An 18,982-nucleotide genomic window follows, 5' to 3' on the forward strand; every position below is an offset into this window, starting at 1 on the left:
ACCTATATTTAGATTAATTGATTTACTCTGACTGTGATTTAAATTAACCTATCCAACTCTGCACCGAAGCGGGTTAAGAGCGCCCACACAGTCTGTTAACACAGTTCACGTGGACACATTAACCTCCACATGAAGGGTAACAGCTAAGAATGCAAGTCTTTTAAAACCCTTCAGAAACCTGACAATTATTCATCTGTGCCCCATGCTCCATCTTTAAAAATGAGGGCTGGCCTTGACCGTAAGGATCACAACATTCTATAGAACGTTATCAGTTATAACTGACTGTAATTTCTTTAACTAAGAGCTTTAATGAAACGTTGGAAATGAGCTTTGGATGAAACCGAGACATGTATTTGTAATTCCTGACATCATGAAGTACATGTACAGATGTGCTCATTTGGCCCCTCTGCAAAAACTCATTCCAGATTGGGAACTGTTACAAAAATATTTATACAAGAAACAGTAGAAAATACAGATGATATTTTAATGACATGTGAAATTATTTCTGCTATATACACAACATATATATATTCTTACTATAATAATTTTAAATCATTCTAGAGGCAAATTGATTTGCACTTCAATTTTAATAGGCCTGATTTTAAAACATTAAGATCCAATTCTTAATTTAAAACATTAAGATCCTTATTCTGGTAATAAGCAGACTTATTCTATTTAATTACATAGTAAAATACTATCAATGCCATTCAGTTTGAAAGGCTTACCTTCACCTGACATAGTTGCTTTTGTTGCTGGTGATGCTACTCTTTTAAGACTAGCAGGACTTTCCGAGGAACCAGAATCCATGCTGTAGAAGAAAATGATTACTTAAGAAATTAAATATTTTTAGAAAAAATATTATATTTAAAAACTAAAAAAATGCATATACATCCATAAGCAATTCCCTACATTTTAAAAGAAGAGACAGTAAATGTGCAAATTAAAGCTTTTAACATACAATGGGCTAGTCATGGTTACATTTAGGTAACTGCCTTAAATACACAAGTTTCTGCACCTGCTCTTCTCCTTCAGAAAAAGGAAATATCTAAAATCATAATCATTTGTATTACTAACGTTAATGTTGCCTTCACATTACACAGAAATCAGATTTTGATTGTTTCACCCTTCGAGAGTAATGATAAGTGATTAAGTTTTGAAGTATATCCTCTTATTTTGGGGAAAGATAAGCTATGACTTACATTGCTGTAATTCATAAAATCCAACACTAAATTTTTAGTTTCAAGTCACATAAAATTAAAACAATTCATTAAGTTTTAGATCTTTTGTTGATGATGATGCATGACTCAAGGAAAATGGAGGTCAGTTTTCTTATTCCACACACTAATTTCCAGGGCTGGAAGTCAAAAGCCCCCCAGAAGGCAAGTAAAACTATTTTTACAGAGTAGATTCTAAACTTTAAAATTCAAGGGTGGAACTCTTTAATATTTATTTAATATTACAATATAGAAGTAAAGTATGGTAAAAGGAAATAAAATACCTCGTTGACTTCCTAATGGGGCCTGAAATAAGCTTCACATACGATTTAGGAAACCACCCCTTTTGTCCTTGAACCTCTCCAAACCACCACATATCTTGCTGCTCCAAAACTGTGATGATATCATTTTTGTTGAAATTAAGGTGGTTGTCTTTTTTCGCTCTCCAAGGATACAAAGCCTGTGCTTGTAGCCCCTCCACTTTTTCACCCTAATGCAATTTAAAAAAAAAAAAAAAGGAAAAAAAAAAGAGAGAGAGAGTGAAGTCAGTCATGCACCACTAGCTTTTCATAAAGAAAGCAGCTTAAGGAATTATATTCTTATGCTACTTTTATAGCAACAAAATACACAGACTACCCCTCAACTGTGTAAAGCAAAGTAAGCCAATTAAACTTACAAAGTAATACCAGAAACATTTACAGTCTTTCTACATTTCTATCTGTTAACACATAATCAATACAATACAAGATTATCAGAGGTTTTGCTTAACAGTTTTACAATTAAGATACACATGTAATAAATCTTCATGAAGCTATTTTGGCAGGATTTAAAGTAAACTTTATGGAAAATGATTATTTGCTGCCAGTTATTCATTGTGCATTCCAACTTTTTTTTTTGATCCTTGAGGTCTTTTCCAACCTCAATGATTCCAAGATACTAAGATATTTAGCATTTTTCAGAACACATTAGGTTACAAGAACAGTATGTTATTCAGTTGAGGAAAAGAAAATGCCTTAACAGATGGACAGAATTCATCTGATGTGAAGCTTTGCTATTCCACTTAACTACATAATCCACTTTGGAGTGGTTATTGTCATGTGATTCAGGAAAGCCCCAAGGAAGTGCCCTAAAACTGGCATCCTGCCACAACATTAAGACTGGACTGCCAAAATCTAAAAAAGCCAGTACAGAATAGCAGAACAGAAACCGCTTCATGTTAAATTCTGCCACAGATTTTACAAATGGATGTACACTACATGTTCATCACTCCAAACTGAAATAGCTTACCTATCTCAGGGGACTGTTTTAATGCATGATCAATGTTCATACTTTGCTTTCCAAACATTTGTGCTGGGTCAGAACAGTTTTAATGAATATAGGTGCTCACCTGACCCAAGACAGGGGAGGGAGATGATCCTGTAACAGCAGCAGGAGTGAAGGCTGATCGCTGCCGCAGCTGCCCTGCACTGGGAACAGTCAAAGATGGCTGAGCTGCCCAGGCATCCCAGTTATCAGTCTCCAGTTTCTCACTAGCGTTTGTTGGCCATCTGAAAAAAAGAGAACAACGTAATTCCTACTGTTTTCAACTGAATGAAAACACTCATGCAGGAAGATTGTGCAGAAAAAAAATTTCTGCATTCTAGGTTAATTTATTTTAATTGAATATTCTATGAGCATCATAACTCTCAGGAGGAAGTATTGAAATCAAACATAGGCTAACAATAAATTTCTCTTAAAAAGGCAATCTCTAAACACAGTTGCTTGTTCTTGCTAACTCAAGGCCAGCTGTTCCTGTAATTTAGTTTCATTTCTTAGCTGTGCCCCAATACAACAGAAGTTCAAGTAGTACAGTCTACGTTATACACGGTGGAAAGAGGTAACTTAAAAAAAATACCAGTATTCTCTTCAAAACTTGTTTTAAATCCTCACGCATGCACCTCATAGACCTCTCATATCCCTTTTCCTTATACATCACTGTGCTGCTTCTCATTCAAATCCTTACCTTTTTTTATTTTGCTTAAAATTATTTCCTACTGACTTCTTTCAATTCTTTAGAGTTTCGTGGTTCTTTTTTATGTTCTCTTGTCCTTTAAAATGCCTACTAAATCTCATAATCCACATCTCTGCCTCCAAATACCCACTTAAATGAACAAAATCTCCCAAGCTCTAGGAGTGTAAACAAAGCACCTATCTTAAACCTAAGCTTCCTTTGCCTGTTGCTTGTGCTATTAAGTTGGAGTAATCAATGATTTACTCAGAACAATAAAATCCAGTGTGTGCCAGACATCTCCAGGAAGCACAAGATTTAGTCTTACCCTCCCCACTCAGAAAAATGACTGTTTGTGGTAAAACAGAAAAAGAAGTTTAAATAACTGGAAAAGCTACTGTGACCTATTTGATGAAAATTTTGAAATAGAACTTATTATGTAGTTTAATATTGCACTAAGATATTTAGATTTTAACTCATAAATATGTATTACATGATCAAAAGACAAGATAATTACTTATCCAACCCCATTTTATATAGGTTTGACAATACCGTAAAGCATTAAGTTGAGTTAACAAGACACCTAGGGAAGGGTACATGTTCTACTTGCATCAGTCTTATTAATGTTGTGATAAAGAATTAATAAATCATCTTTTAATGTTAACTCTATCATTATCATATTTTGCATAATCCAATTTGGAAACCTTCAATGAGGATTGGTGTCAACTAAGAGAAGGAAGGGGGACACCTTGGGATTTCCACCATGTCACCATCCTCACTTAGGCATGTCTCCTATTTGTGATCTGTCCTGCATTGCTCAGGCAGACATGATGGGACCATGGTTAAAGTGCCACAAGGCTGCAATTTTAACTATTTACTACAGAAAAAATATTTTACTTCAAACAAGCTATTTTTCTTTTGCAATCCTGATACTCTGTGTTAACTGCCACTACAGTCAAATCCATTAAAAAGGACTTGATCCCACTGAAGATGACAATCACTACCCAAACATACGTTGAACTGAAGTCTGCCCAGTTATTGGCAGTTGTAGTACTCTCTGTAGAAGCAGCAGTTCCTGGCAATGTAGTGGTTTCATGCACGGAAACTTTAGGTGCAGCAGCCGCCTCAACTGCTGGCTTTACAGAAGCTGGAACTTCATTTTCAGGTATTTTCTCCGCATAGTTTGCAGGGAACCATCCAGTTTTCCCCTTCAATTCTCCACCAAGCCACCCCGGTTCTCCAGTCTGGCTTTCATCCACCTGTAGATGCATTAAGTTAGAAAGTTAAGAATGTAACATACAAATGGAATTTTAACTTAAAATAATCTCTCCCATCCACAGTAATTAATTTTCTCTAGTTACACAGACATGACATCCTTATTACAAATTCAAGTTCCGCCTAGGTAGAATTTTGTTGTTGTTACTTAGTTTACCTTTGAAGCATTATGTTGACAGCTATTTCTTCTACGGCATATTAATAGGTAAGGGAAACATTTTGCAATAGAACACTGCTTTGCAATACTTATGTTTTCTTTTTTTCTGTGAAGCCAAAATCAAAAGGATTTATTGTTGATGAGTTTAAAAAGTTTTGTTTCAGTCCAAATGCATACGCCAAGCATGGGTTTTTAAAGTCTGTCATAGTACAGCAGACTTGGGAGAAGTGAGTTCTAGAGAAATCCTTTAAATATTGATATTTCTGGTTTAACTAACACAAAATGCAGTTTTTAAACAAGTTTTCCTAGATTTTCTCTTGCAGAAAATACAACAAAAAGCCCCACAGCATATTAAAAACAACACCCACAGAACAATTCAAAACAAATCCATATATTTGCTAATGTATTTACACAAAACAATTCCATGGTAAGTCTTCATACATAAATTTGCAGCCCTCTGTTCTTTCCTCTCGCTCTGATATCTTTGCCAAGCCATAAAAGACAGGATGAAACAGGGCTATCTTTGCAGCTGTATTTTAATTCCTACTTATTGATTATTATAATAATGTTAAGCTAAGATCTTGCAAATTTCACACTTTACAGTTAACTTTTCTTAAACATGTCACAATTTGTTCTCCAAGCTCCACTGACAGACTACTGTCTTAGTCTGCTATTTCAGCAAAAGTAATCATTTTAAATTCTGTGAGCTGCAGCTAACCACATTCAGCAAGAATCACAGAAGAAAAGTAATTCGCTCTTGGTGAATTGATATGGTGACTAAATACCTCAAAGGCAATATTAGTTGCAGCAACTTTTCTGAAGAAAAAAGGCAATAATTGTTTTCAGTAATAATTCTGGTAAATTACTATCTAATCTCTGATAGGTCGAAAGAATCTCAGTTTTCAAGCAAACTCTTACATATGAATAGGGTTTGCACCTTTGACATGTAGATAGCACCTACTTTGTACAACAGCCTGCTCTGCATAGCTGCAGATTCCCCAGCAATGGTTAAGTCAGCAGAAAACCAGGCCAGCAATGAAAAGTCAGATGACCAACTCTACACAGTGGCTGTTTTTTGGAAAGAATTTCTCTCAACTGTTTAGGCCAGTAGCAAACGATATTTCAAAATACATAAGAGTTTCAAACGACAGCGTAACTCAAGAGTTGACTGTGGCAGATAACAGCACAGCAGTCAGAGACGCTTACATTTGTACTTCTAAATCACCTGACACTATTTCCTAAAAATCCATTATCAATGTGAGAGATTTGTTAATAACTGAATGCTTCACGAGCTAAGGAATAAGAAACAGCACCCTTTTCAGTCAAAGGAGTTTTCAGTATATGACATTATACAAAAACAGCATATAGTAGTGTCTCTAGCTAGATGCTTCTACAGCTGGAAACACACCTACGAATTCACTCAATGGATTTTAACAAAATATAACCTGATCAGCTGCTTGTTTGGAGAAAAAAAAATTAGTGCCAAAAAAAATTATTCGTGGCAATGGTGCAAACTAGTCGCTCTAGACTAAAGGTGGGACCATTCTTTTGCCTAGAAGCAACTGAATCAGCAGCAGCAAAGCTTCTGCCTCTGATTGTCCCTGGACTACTCATTTGAGCTGCTGATAGATTGCTTTGCCTTAGGCCAGCTGTTGACTCTCTGACTGCCTCCCATTGTAATTTACCCCTCTTTTGGTGCAAAACAATCCATTATTTCTGCTTTTTGTTGGGTCCATCTTCTGCCTCAGTCCCTATTAACCCAAAGCAAACCCAGAAATAAATGGACTACATGCTTGACCAGTTCAATGTGGTTTTATTGCAGTGCAGAGCAAAATTTCCACTGCAGCACTGAATAGGATTGTTAAAGCAGCAGTATGAGTGATGGAAGGTCACAGCAGAGGGTGAGTCTTGGGAGAGAGAGGGAGAACTGGATTATCAGCACCTGATGCCAAGTTGAATAATCTAAAGACTAATAATAGTCACATAGTTTCTACTCGCATTCAGTTGGTCACACAGGAACTCGAATCACTAACATACAAAAGAATCGGGACTGAAAAGCCAAAAAGCTGTTATGGCGATGTTCTGAAAAGGGCATCCTTGACATGAATCACAGTCATACAGAAACCACTGTGATTTTTTTAGAAATAAATGCTTTGTACAAACAGCAAAAACAAACAAATAAACAAACTACCAAAGGGTTTGCAAAACAGCAGTTTTAATGCCTCTTGAGAAGACAGTTTTAAGTTAAAATACATAAAACAGCCTATTAGGATAATCAAATTTACACTTATTGAATCCAATGAATTTCTTTACCTATACTCATGAAAAGGCACTTTGAAAGATAATTTTAACTCTATAATTACTAAAAATCTGGTTTCTAAGTTATTCATATAAAATATAACTTGCATCTGTTTTTGTCATACAGGACCAGAACATAAAATAAATTCTTTTAAACCTTTTTAAAATTAATTTGTTCTAATATCCTTATAGTTTTACACCCACCACCCCCAAGTCCCTACAACAAACTATCCCAGATTTTTTTTTCCAAAATACAACTAGACTTCAAATGTACACCTGAATAGTGAATTACAGCGTGTGTAGTTTTTTTTTTTTCTGTATTCAAACGTACTTCAGAGCCATGGCTTACAACTACTTATTTCCAGCAACTGAACACAAGTGACAGGAGTAACAGCAACACAACTCTTTAGCAGCAAAAGCTAGAGGTTCAGTTAGTATCTCTGTCAACAGAAGGGCTGGCTTTGCAGTGGCCTCCTCCACCTTGACCTGGCCTGTGTATCACCAGCACTGCATGCACATGAAAAGAGAAGCCCTGTTTTACAGCAGGTATTCACTCTGTATGAAGCCAAACCCTAAATACTCTCACAACAAGTATTTATTCAAAGCTAAACAGAGTACCATCCTTCTGTTTTGTTCAACTATCTATCCATTAAATGACCATTTTAATTCTATTCCACTTGTAGACTTCTGATCTAGAGATTTTGAGACTACTGGAATTACTGTAATAATGTTGAATAAGCTGTTGAATAAGGCCGTATGCTGATTATGCCTGCACAGTATCTAACACAATGAGGCCGTCTATGCATCTAGTACAAGAAACATTCACTCTAACTCTCACAATCAATAACTAACAAAACTGATAAACTATTGTTATGAAATTGGTTTAGACTTTCCATGGAAGCTTCTTTATGAACTTTGTTTAATTTATGTTCTCCTGCTATCAGAGCCACTACAGTTCAGTAATCCAATAATTCACCTGTATTTCACTGAATTATGCTTAAATTTATTTAAATAAGCAGTATTATGTAAAATATTATCAGCAACAACAGAATCCATTAATTTACTTCAAGCTGGAGCCTAACAGCAGCAAATGCCAGGATTTGCTTTGTAAAAGAGCTATCCAAAGAAAAATCATTCCATACGTTGTATACATATATTCATACACGTAATAGAAACTTAACTTCTTGAACAGACAAAGCCCTGAAAGAGGCATGGCTTTCTTGGCTCAGAATATTTGCTCCCAGACAAAAGCTTGGTTAAGTTATAGTTAGGATTATGAATCAATCTATCTCACAGTCAAAGAAATTTGAAGTAGATAGAAAAGTAAGAAGCAGAGAAAGCAGAAATCCAAGTTAAGAGAAAATTTAGTATATGGATTATAAAATTATTGTAATTAAAAAGTGGAAGAATTAAAACCAATACAGCCTACAGCCCACACATTCTCTAAACCATTACGCAAGATACATCAGTGCTAGAGATAACTAAGGTATACTGGAAAGTCAGGCAGAAGAAAGCCCTCCTCAAATTTGCAAATACTTTTCCTTTCAGAATAAACCCTCATCTTTCTCCCTCGTTTTCACCAAGACAAATCTCAAGATTCATGCACAGTGTAAAAGTGCATTACACTGTTGTATAAACTATTTACAAGCTATACATCTATTAAAGCCACAAGTCATTCTGACATAATGAATTCTGCAGTCCCATTTACATCCAGGATTTAGGCCTGGTTCCCACTTGCGCAGTCATTGGGTTTGGGCTTCAGCTGGATTCTCTGCTCACAGCAGTCTCAGTTTGGGTGGTATGACATGATTGCACAAGCCCGCACACACAAGGTCATTTATAGTGTTAAAATGGTAAAGGGCTAAATTTGCCTATGTTAGAACACAGTTATTCTAAGCAATGCTTCTTTTGTTGCACACAGTAAACTCCTGACTGTGTGAGTCAGCTTAACTACAGAGTTGCATTTATGTCATAAATCAGACACACTTTAACATGTAAGCTTGTAAATTACTATTTTCCAAAAGACATAACTGACTCGAACCTCTTAGAGCACAGGACAGGACAAACACTTAAGGACAGAGAAGAGTCTAGGAGTCCAAATGCCCATTATCAAAAGTAAATTCTGGTCCTTTGCACTTAAATTACTTTTGACAATGTTAGCCAGTTTGTTAATTTTATCCTAGATGAATTCAAAAACAAGTAAACTACATGGCAACAAAATCTGCAGTTATGAAAATTAATAAATTGCATAGACTTCCTAGCAGCCATATAGCACACTTACCCATTCCCTTTTAACCTCCATCAGGAAAGCAATGATTTAAAGCAAGGCAGAATTATAACAAATTTCACAGAAGTGTCTCACGTATATTAACTTTTCTAAGAGTAGCCCATTTAAGCAATTACTATAGAGCAGGTGAGAAATCCCACAAGAATCAGACATCAGGTTTAATATTGTCAAAAGTAAGTTAAATAAAGAAAATTGAGAGTAGTTACTCTACTTTTGTAGAGTAAGTTAAAATTAACTCCGAAAGTAACATACAGGAACACTCAGATTACCTTGAAAATCTCTATTCAAAACGTGTGAAGTGCTCTTTAAAATAATATATTTTTGGCAAAAAGATTATTTCTCTGCAAGCCTACCTAATAGTGATCACTCTTCCTCAAGGAAAAAACCAGTTTACTTATATGCTTAGGCTACAATCTATTTCCCAAGAAAGCAAGACAAAGCATTTTTCAACAGGCTGCGGGGATCCATGCACCTGTATCCTCTCTCATTTAACAGCTGACTCACCAATACTATTTCTTGATACAGAACAACAACACATTGCATTGTTATTCAGAGCAGCATTGGGCCTCTTCTGGAGTCCTTCAGTAGTTCTACTAATCCAGGATCCACCCTTTAATTTCCAAAAGCAGATTCTAATATCAAACACTTCAGTGTGATATGTTGAATCAATTAAAAAAAAAAAAAAAACGAACCAAAAAGGCTGAGAGATGAAGGCTCATCTCCCCAGAATACATGCTGTTTAAAAAATAGTTATCACTATAACTTAAGAGAGTCTAAGTGTATTTTTTCCAAAATCCATTCTTACTAAACTGTGCCAAAACACAATAGCTCTTAAATCTATTTTGTTGGGTAGAACACTATATTGAGTATACTTTCCCACAGTGAACAAGGTTATAATTTAATAGTTACACCAGGAATTTTCATTATCAATAGACATATGCATGTCAAGATCATACTAGTAATTTATTAATATACACATTTAATAACTGCAGTCATTAACAACAGAACTGTAATTTTAGAGATAATTAGAGACAAAGGCAGAATTTTGCTTTAAACATGACAGCTATAGGCTGACCATAACCCCATATCTCATCATCTGCTTGAAAAAAATTAATTATCCTGTATGAACACACCTGCAACCAAATTTTTAGGTTTTGAATTTTATCTACTGTATACCCTCCTTAAAATAAATGCAAAATTATCTCACAAAAGTAGATTAAAAAGAAGAACAGAGTAAATTATCACACAAGCAATTCTAAGTTACAGTTGTACTGGATCATTATTTCAAAAAACTGACACCAAAAGAGTGGCATACAAAATTTCCAGTATTACTGAAGAAACATCACCACCATAAAAAGACTATGTTAATGTTTATATGATCATGACAGAAGTTTAGCCACCTTGTACTTTAGCATAATTGTTTCACATAGTATTACACTGGACATTACATTCTCTTAATAAAGGCAAATTAAAAATTTTACACAGCTCTTGTACTGCTCTTATAAAAAGGTAAATTTCTTATAAGAAACATACTTTATTTATCAAAAGCAGTTTTTGATTCCACACATAATAGCCACTCTCTCAATAGAAAATAACAGTAACTTTATTCCCCAAGTACCATGGAGGACAAGAAACCTCTCACTGAGATAACTTCTGTATAGGAACCTTTTCAAACACATTGACTGACACACACAGGTCAGCATACTAAAACTGATAAAATCTGGTCATAGATTATGTTTAAACTTTACACTTAAAATGAAATGTACGAAGCTATCCACTATTATAATAGAGTTACTATGTCAAATCACATAATTTCAGCGTTCACTGAAATTTTTTTCTCATGTCTGTAAAAAAATCTTGCCATATATAATTTCAATCACACAAGTGCAAAAGTTTAAGTAATTTTTTCAAGTAATATCACAATCCCTTCTTACCATGACTATGTCGCCAGGCTGAATAGTGATTTCATCATGGCTTCTTGATTCAAAAGGATACAGTGCTCTATAATACACTATTTTTACATCCTCCTGAGCAGAAATGGTTAGAGGAGCTTTTTCTGGGTAAACAAAAAAAACAGATATGAAGAAGAAAAAAAATCAAAACACATTATTTTTATATATTTGAAAAAGGAGGTGAAAGTGAAGACAAAAATTAACAACCTTTACATTGTCTGTAGAAAGTATATTATCCCCCTTTTATACAAAGAGAAATACAAAAATGAATTATCTAAAATACAACTTTCTTAGTGTTTTTTTTCTAAACACCTTTCTAAAATATTACTATATTTTAACTTCCATGATATATACAACTATTTCATAGAAAGAATCATATACTTATGATGCAACACATGTGACTTCTTCAGTGATTCTGTAGGTTAAATCTAAGCAACCATAGGTCACCTCAAACAGTGACGTTTTTGCATCTATCAATGGTACCCCAAATACTTTTAGAGCTTGCTTGTGCAGCAGCTTCATTTGCAGCCCCACTATAATTACAAGAAAGATGTTTCAAAACACGCTAGTACACATAGATTGTCTGAAAATATGTCACTTACAGATGGTGTTTAAATAAAAAATTACAGGCTAAAGATGCATTATTAGAAAAAGAAGAATACAGAAAAATCTGAGATATAAGCTAAATTGCTCTTGTATAATGCACTTCCTATTTTGCCTATTCCGTCACAAAAGTGCCCTCTGCTACTCTGAACAAATAACACCTAGCAAGAGGACACATTAGATTAAGTCAGTTCTAGATTTGGGCTAAAAGAAGGTAAGTTCCCCTTTATGCAGTCTTTTGATCAAATATTTAAACAAATATTACTTTAGCAATCAGTTCTCTTGTGTATGTATCAAAGCCACTTAAGGGGGAACCATGATCCCCAATATAGGCAACAATGGGGTTATAATGCAAAGAAAAAGCTCTCAGCTGAAACTGATAATGTGTGTAGCAGAAAAAAAGGGGATTAATTCTTAGACTTCAGGACATTTGTTCAGTAAACAACATACACAGGGAAGGGGTAAGAGCAAAACAGGTAATTAAACAATATATTGCTACTACACTAAAAAAATCCCAAGGCATATATTCCACACCAAAATAAGAATTGTAAAGAAAAGTACAGAAATAATTTTTGACATCTTGCATCTTTTGTAAGTTACAACAACTTACAGCTAAGATTCTCTCTTCAGTTGGCACTGTGCCTCTCATCAACTGTGCTTTACACTCTGATAAACACCATACTTTTAGGAAGAAAAGTGAAGCCTAGAGTCTAGAGCTCAATCCATATACTATATACTTTAATAAAACTGTCAATCTAATCTTGAAACATAATATTCTTCTGTATTAAATGCAAAGGCAAAACAAAAAAAAATTGTTCAAGAGGCACGTGGAATAGCATTTCTTGGTTTTTTCCTCCTCTACCTGTGTTTGACCAAGGAGCCTGGACAGCTGGCTTGATTGGCTCTTGATGTGTCTGGAAAAGCTTACTCAGTTTATCTTGCATTTCCTGCTTCCCCTTATCCTCATTTTCCTTCTTCTTCGTTATTTCTTCCCTTTTTTGCTTGTCATCTTCTTGAATTTTTTTTGGCCACTGAAGTTCTTCTGGTTGCACTCGATCAAGCTGCTGTTTATCCCGTTCCTGGATTCGCCTGTTGGACAATTAAGGTGTTTTGTTAAGCCAGTCAAACAAAGGACCATAAAAGTTAGTTGTCCTTGTGTGTGATCTATAGTACAAAGCATATTCTTTATGGCTTTTGCATACCCTGTTAAGAGCTGTTAATTTTATTTTGGTGAGCTATCAACCACTGCACAGCATCTTCTTATACAATGACTCCTAGAGGGCAAAGGAGAAATATTCAGAAAGATTTGCTATGACTCTACATGTATTCTAAATAAAAGAAAGAGATGTGATTCTCAAGCAAGTGAGATAACATTATTTCATGTAACCTACTACTAAATACAGGCCTCCATTACCTTGAGTTGCTTTGTCTTTGCATGTAAAAAAAACAACATTTAATTTTTATTTTAACTCACAGATCAATTCTGTACCTTTAAAATATGATTCCACAGAACTCTAAAAGAGGTACAGACCAACCTGAGCATACAGAAATTATAAACTAGTTATGTTTTGGAGCTGAATGTAAGATACGAAAAAACATTCAACACATTTTTTGACAGAGTTCTTTGGAGATTTGTAAATGCTAAACTTTACCCTCTTTATTGAGGCGCTGATCTCTTCTCCTCTACAATGACATGAAAATAAATACATTACCTGTGTTTTTCTAATTATTGTATGAAACTTTACACAGGTATCTTACAACAGTCTCTTACTCAGCTTGCAATGCTCTGAAAATTACAAGCTTCTAGTATCTTACACTTTCAGTCCCACCTCTTCAACTCAACAACATCTGACTCTCAACTAGGGATTCAACAATATTTGTGTACTGTCTTTTCACAGTTCTCCATAGGATTCATAAATCCTATGCAATTATTTTAAGTGATGAACCATATAGAGAAAAGAAGAAGAGGAAAAAAAATCTCCCTTGGCTGAAGAAACAAAATTCTTGGCACCAAGAACCCAGACACAAGCCCTTCAGTTCCATGTAACTGTAAGGTTGACTTTCAAAATCTCTCCCCAAGTAGTCTAATTCAAGCAATCAAAGTATTCCATTACATCAGCATTGAAAGTTGCCATTTTCACAAATTCCTTTTATTTAATCTAGGCCTGTAGATATCAGCTACAGCTATCACAAGACATTTTCAGTAATGAATTCGTACCATAAAGTTTTCCTTGAAACCCAATAAGCAGGAAATTATACACTTCAAATTTTATCTGCTCTGCACTGCTGTCAGCTCTAAAATGCCAGAAGTCAGGCATACTGATCATACAAATTGGTTCAGCTTATTTTCTCAAAGCCACAAACACCCCTGCATTAAACTTAAACCAGCAAAATCAGAGGGGGAAAAGAAAAAAAAAAAGCAGTAATCAGAAAATATGGCAGTCTTGATCCTCCTGTTGAGGGACAAGAAGTAAAAATATCTGCAAGCCCTGTACAGCACTCTTGCTGAACTAATCAGAAAAATTCTGCAAAAGCTAACAAGTCCTTTCCCTTTGACAGAGGACAAGACAACAGAACAAAATAATAAATATTCTCTGCTAGAACCAATTTGCACCAGTAAAGATGACCATAAAGGACCACTAAAGGACCATAACAGATGCACAGTGTGCTTTATTTTATTCTATGATCTATCCCACTTTCTTCACACTTCAAAAATTGGTGACAAACGCATGACAACAAGCTGGTCATTACAGATTTGGCCTACTATATAGAACATATTTTGTCCAAGGACAACATGAATTCCTGGCCAAAAACTGTGTGGAAAAAAAAAATTCCTTAAGGAGAAAAATCCACTTTCCAAACAGCATGTTGGCACCAGAGGGCAAAAAAATCTCATCTCTATCAATGTAAGTTTTGAGCTGACAAGAATATTTTCTGAGAGATGTCAAGGTAACCAGCATCTGTTTAAGATGGCACCTACTAACTTACAAGCTCCAACACCTCTATGGAAAGAGCTTAAATTAGAGCTGTTTGTTACCTTTGAGCTTCTTTTTGCTTTTCCAGTTCTGTCTTCCTTTCTTGTTCCTTCTGTTTCAACTTCTCAGCTTCCAAGTTCTTCTGCTTCTGTAGTTGCTGTTTGTTATGTATTTCTCTCAGCTCCTAGAGAAAAAAGTAAAATATGTGTAAACATACACAATGTGAATCATAACTAGTGGCTCCACATATTTCATTGTGAAGTAACAAAACTTGTAAATGGTTGGGTATCTCTGGTCAAAACAGACATTTAAGGTAGATTTCAATGGTCCATAAACCACTTACTGTTTTCCTAATTTTATCCATATAACCTGAGCTGTTAAAGGGTTAAAAAACAAGAAAGCCTTTTTTAATGGGACTCTAAGAAGCTGACAAAAGTTTGACAAAGCTTAATCTGAAAAGTCACTTATGTTTTATTTGTTTGCTGATTTGTTGAATTAATTTATTAAATTACATACAAAAACCTGCCTTCTTAGCTGCTCATAATATCAACTGTTTCAGTTAATCAGTTTTATTTTTAAATTAATGGTGATTTACTAAGAATCTTCAGGATTGTTTTATACTCAGGATATTGAATTCCTTAAGCAATGTCTTTGGAATGAATTGTGGCACAGAGAGTATTCATCCATATACAAGTCAATTTTCCTCTAATTAACTGGAAAGACATTGCCTGAAACATTTAGGATATAAAAAATAATAAAACCATCATCTTTTCCTCAAGATTTGTTTTCTGTATTACCATATATTAACACAAATACAAATTTTATCTTGAAACCGTTTGCATAACGTAGAATTTTGCATCTGAATTCCTTTTATCCAAGAAAATAAAAAAGGATAACCTTACCTATGACAACTGAAATATGACAACTGAAATTTTTCATTGAAAACAGGTCACTTCAAAAAATTGACGTTTTAATGAAAATATAGTACGGACAAAAATATGCAGAAAATGTTTGTAGTAGGAAATAGTTTCTAAATCTGTATCTTAATGTCTACTTTTATTAAAACATGTTATGACTTACATCATGCAGGTTTGTTTAGTTCTTGTATCCTTAAAAGCTTTATCTTAATTCATTCATGGATTGAAATAGTTAATCTTGAAAGTATTTGGATAGTTTTTCAGAAATTCACAATCTACAAATTAGCCAGATTAAGACTTCCTGTAACTATCCTCATGCAATGACCAAAATGTAAAAAATCACGTAAGATTAAAAAAAACAAACACCAGAACAAAAAAACCCTAAATATCAAATGATTCAAAGGGCCAAAATGAAAAAAGTTTCAGTAAGTTAATTTCACAACATTATTAGTCACTTCTATAGTTCCATAGAAGTTGAAAGTTAATACTTGTTTATTTACAGGTTGTACTTGCACTGTGTCTAAAAATTTTAGTTAGTGAAGGCAATAAATGCATCAGTGCCGAATGACTGTACACTGTGCAATATCAAATTTTAAGATGTCAAAATAACTATGTTATGAAGAGGAGTAGCACACAACCTTTTAAAGGTATTAAAAACAGTTATGATATATGGATGAAAGTTTAAAAAAAAGTTAAGATGAACCACGTGTCCTACCTCTCAGTCTCACTTCATTAATGATCCTCAATTTTAAATTCAATGAAAATGGAATTCAACATCATTAAAGAGATAATCAGTTCTTATCCAAGTTTCAATCAAAACTCAGCTGAGGCCATGAAACTCACTGAAGATAATTTGGGCAATACCATATTTTATGATAATAATTATTTTCCATAGTCACATTAGAGCTTAGAGATACTGAGGGTCTAGAGTGGATATTACAAACTACTCTTGCAAAATCGCCAGAATTATTCAGGCAGGATATTGCCTTTGGGGAAACTTTTAAACTCTGAATGCACATGGTTATAAACATTGATGCATAGCCTTATTTTGGAATAAGGAAAAGGGTTATTAAAAAAGAAATTACATTAGCAATATTGAACATAATATTTTTTTTAGTAGATGGTCCATAAAGAACAATGAGAAAATACAAGGATCAGGAGATTGCAGTGAACACACTGTTGGTCAACTGCACCTGGAGCTACAGGTGGCCTCTAACCAGACTATAAATTTCTGAAGTGCTAACTAGAGTGAACAGTCATTACCAATAATTGTATGTTATTAATTCAGCTTCTTTAATGTTGTTACACTTGTAATATATTGAGGTACAAATGATTTGACCCTTGTTTTAAATTAACTTATCTGAGGGAATCACAGTCCCCATCTTCTCTACATGATCAGCTGAACCCTTATTTGTATCAAAAAAATATGTAAAAGTGCAAAGGACAAATATACAATGATAGGAACATTAGCAGCAGAGTGATTTACAAGCATTCATCTTAAAGGACATAGATGGGAAAATGGCACAGTTGAAAGCAGTTTTACGCCTGGCCAACAGTATTACGATTTTTTTGTAGATCGCAGAAATACATAAAACCAAGTATCTACAAAGCTCTCAAAGCTTAAAATACTACTGCTGTGAAGCATCAAATACCTTGATTAGTACTGATGATTTTTAACAAGCTGTTTCTCTTTTCTGGGTAAAGAGACTGCTATACAAAGCACAGGTTTCTGATTCCTACGTTTAGTTAGGCTTTAGCACAGGCTTCCACTTAGAAATCCTTTGTTGTCCTACTTGCTCTCGCTTTCCTTCACATTAATGTGCTGTCCTGTCACTTAACTTTGTATGCCAAGAAGCTTAAGATTCTAAATCCTAGCCAATGCTATTGAACAGAGAGCATTGTGATAGCCCTGCATTTCTAATAAGGCAACACTGAATATAACTTGCTGTTATACTTGCAAAATTTTAAGCTATCTAGATGACAGCGCTTTCCAGGTTTGTTTTTTCTTCCCCTTTGTGTCTTTATCCCGGACTCTGGTGTTGGAACAGGAAATATAAATAATCATTGTGCAAAGAAAGAGGAAGTAAAATTCTTGAAGAGTATGAAGGCTATCATAGTTAAAAAAACCCCCAATAAATCTCAAAACCTTTAAGTGAAACAACCCAGATGCAAGTACCTGAGCTTAATTTACAACCCAGATGCAAGTACCTGAGCTTAATTTACTTTAACAAGAAATTGTTAAACTGGAAAGAGCGATACAGTTCATCTACGTTTGCAGAATCAGGAGGAATCTAGCTCTAATTCAGAATATTGCCCCTTCAGAAAAACTTCCTGAATTTGCAAATACATAAGAATAAGTTACAACTTGCAAGACACCTGTGCACCAAACATTATTTACTTCCACTAGATGTCCAACCGTAAGGCTAGCCCAAACTTTATATTTTAATTACAGTTTAGACATGTAAGTTTATCTCACCACTAAATGTATGGTATATGCCACTTTTACTGCCAAAGAGAAAACCAGAGAATTTGTAGTTATGACCCATGCCTCCACATCTGCCTGAAGCAAGCAGATTCTTATAATGAGCACCTATAGTAGGATCACTAACTGATGCATCACACCAGTTAAGTGCTGCTGCCAACTCTGGTCCAAATAATTTAATTATTTTGTTTGCTTATTTTGTCATTTTGCCTATATGCTCAGCTAAGTTAGGCTCTCAAGGGACATTTTCATAATTATTTAAGTTTTCCATAGACACTTTAACATATTATTCCCTCCCAGCTAAGCCAATGTGCTAGTTCTGTATTTTGTGAAGAGACTTTTCTGTGACATACCTGTAACTGTTAAGAAAATCTAACCTAGCTTCTACATCTAGCACTGGATAGAATATTTTTTTTAATTAAAAAAAATGCAATAAATATCCTTCTTTGCATTAACTAGGAAGAAATAAAGACTTGATTGGTACCTCATGCAACAGACAGATGTTCTGTTGCTCTGCCAAGTACCAGTGGGAGGATGAGGGAGAAAGAATCAGCATCTCCCACAGCCTACAGGACACCAGTTGAACAAAATTATAGTAACACTTCAACAATAAACAGAATGAAACATTTGCCAGCTGAATATTCAGCACAGTCCTACACTCATCTTTTACAGACACAAGCAACTTAAAAGTTGTACATTTACAAATCATATATTGTAACTCCAAAGACATAACAATGCTTTGCTTGATTCTGGCGTGCAGGACAAAGCATGTTTTACCTTATAAGCAGAGAGAAATTGTTACCTTTCCATTTAATTCACAAACAGACTAACAAGT

General features: G+C 34.6%; 1 protein-coding gene across 1 annotated transcript in view; it reads right to left on the reverse strand.

Moving 5' to 3' along the window:
* The window catches only part of LOC104469039 (intersectin-1), a gene marked incomplete at its 5' end in the record, with an annotated part of 65,030 nt that overhangs the window by 21,597 nt on the left and 24,451 nt on the right, over positions 1-18,982 (reverse strand). The window contains 7 exons of the mRNA XM_010083372.1: positions 726-808; positions 1,499-1,704; positions 2,602-2,761; positions 4,216-4,460; positions 11,153-11,274; positions 12,636-12,862; positions 14,811-14,932. Coding sequence (XP_010081674.1) covers positions 726-808; positions 1,499-1,704; positions 2,602-2,761; positions 4,216-4,460; positions 11,153-11,274; positions 12,636-12,862; positions 14,811-14,932 — 1,165 coding nt within the window. The remainder of the gene's footprint in view (positions 1-725; positions 809-1,498; positions 1,705-2,601; positions 2,762-4,215; positions 4,461-11,152; positions 11,275-12,635; positions 12,863-14,810; positions 14,933-18,982) is intronic.

This window comes from Pterocles gutturalis, unplaced genomic scaffold (genome assembly GCF_000699245.1).
Source record: "Pterocles gutturalis isolate BGI_N339 unplaced genomic scaffold, ASM69924v1 scaffold38650, whole genome shotgun sequence".
NCBI lineage: Eukaryota > Metazoa > Chordata > Aves > Pterocliformes > Pteroclidae > Pterocles > Pterocles gutturalis.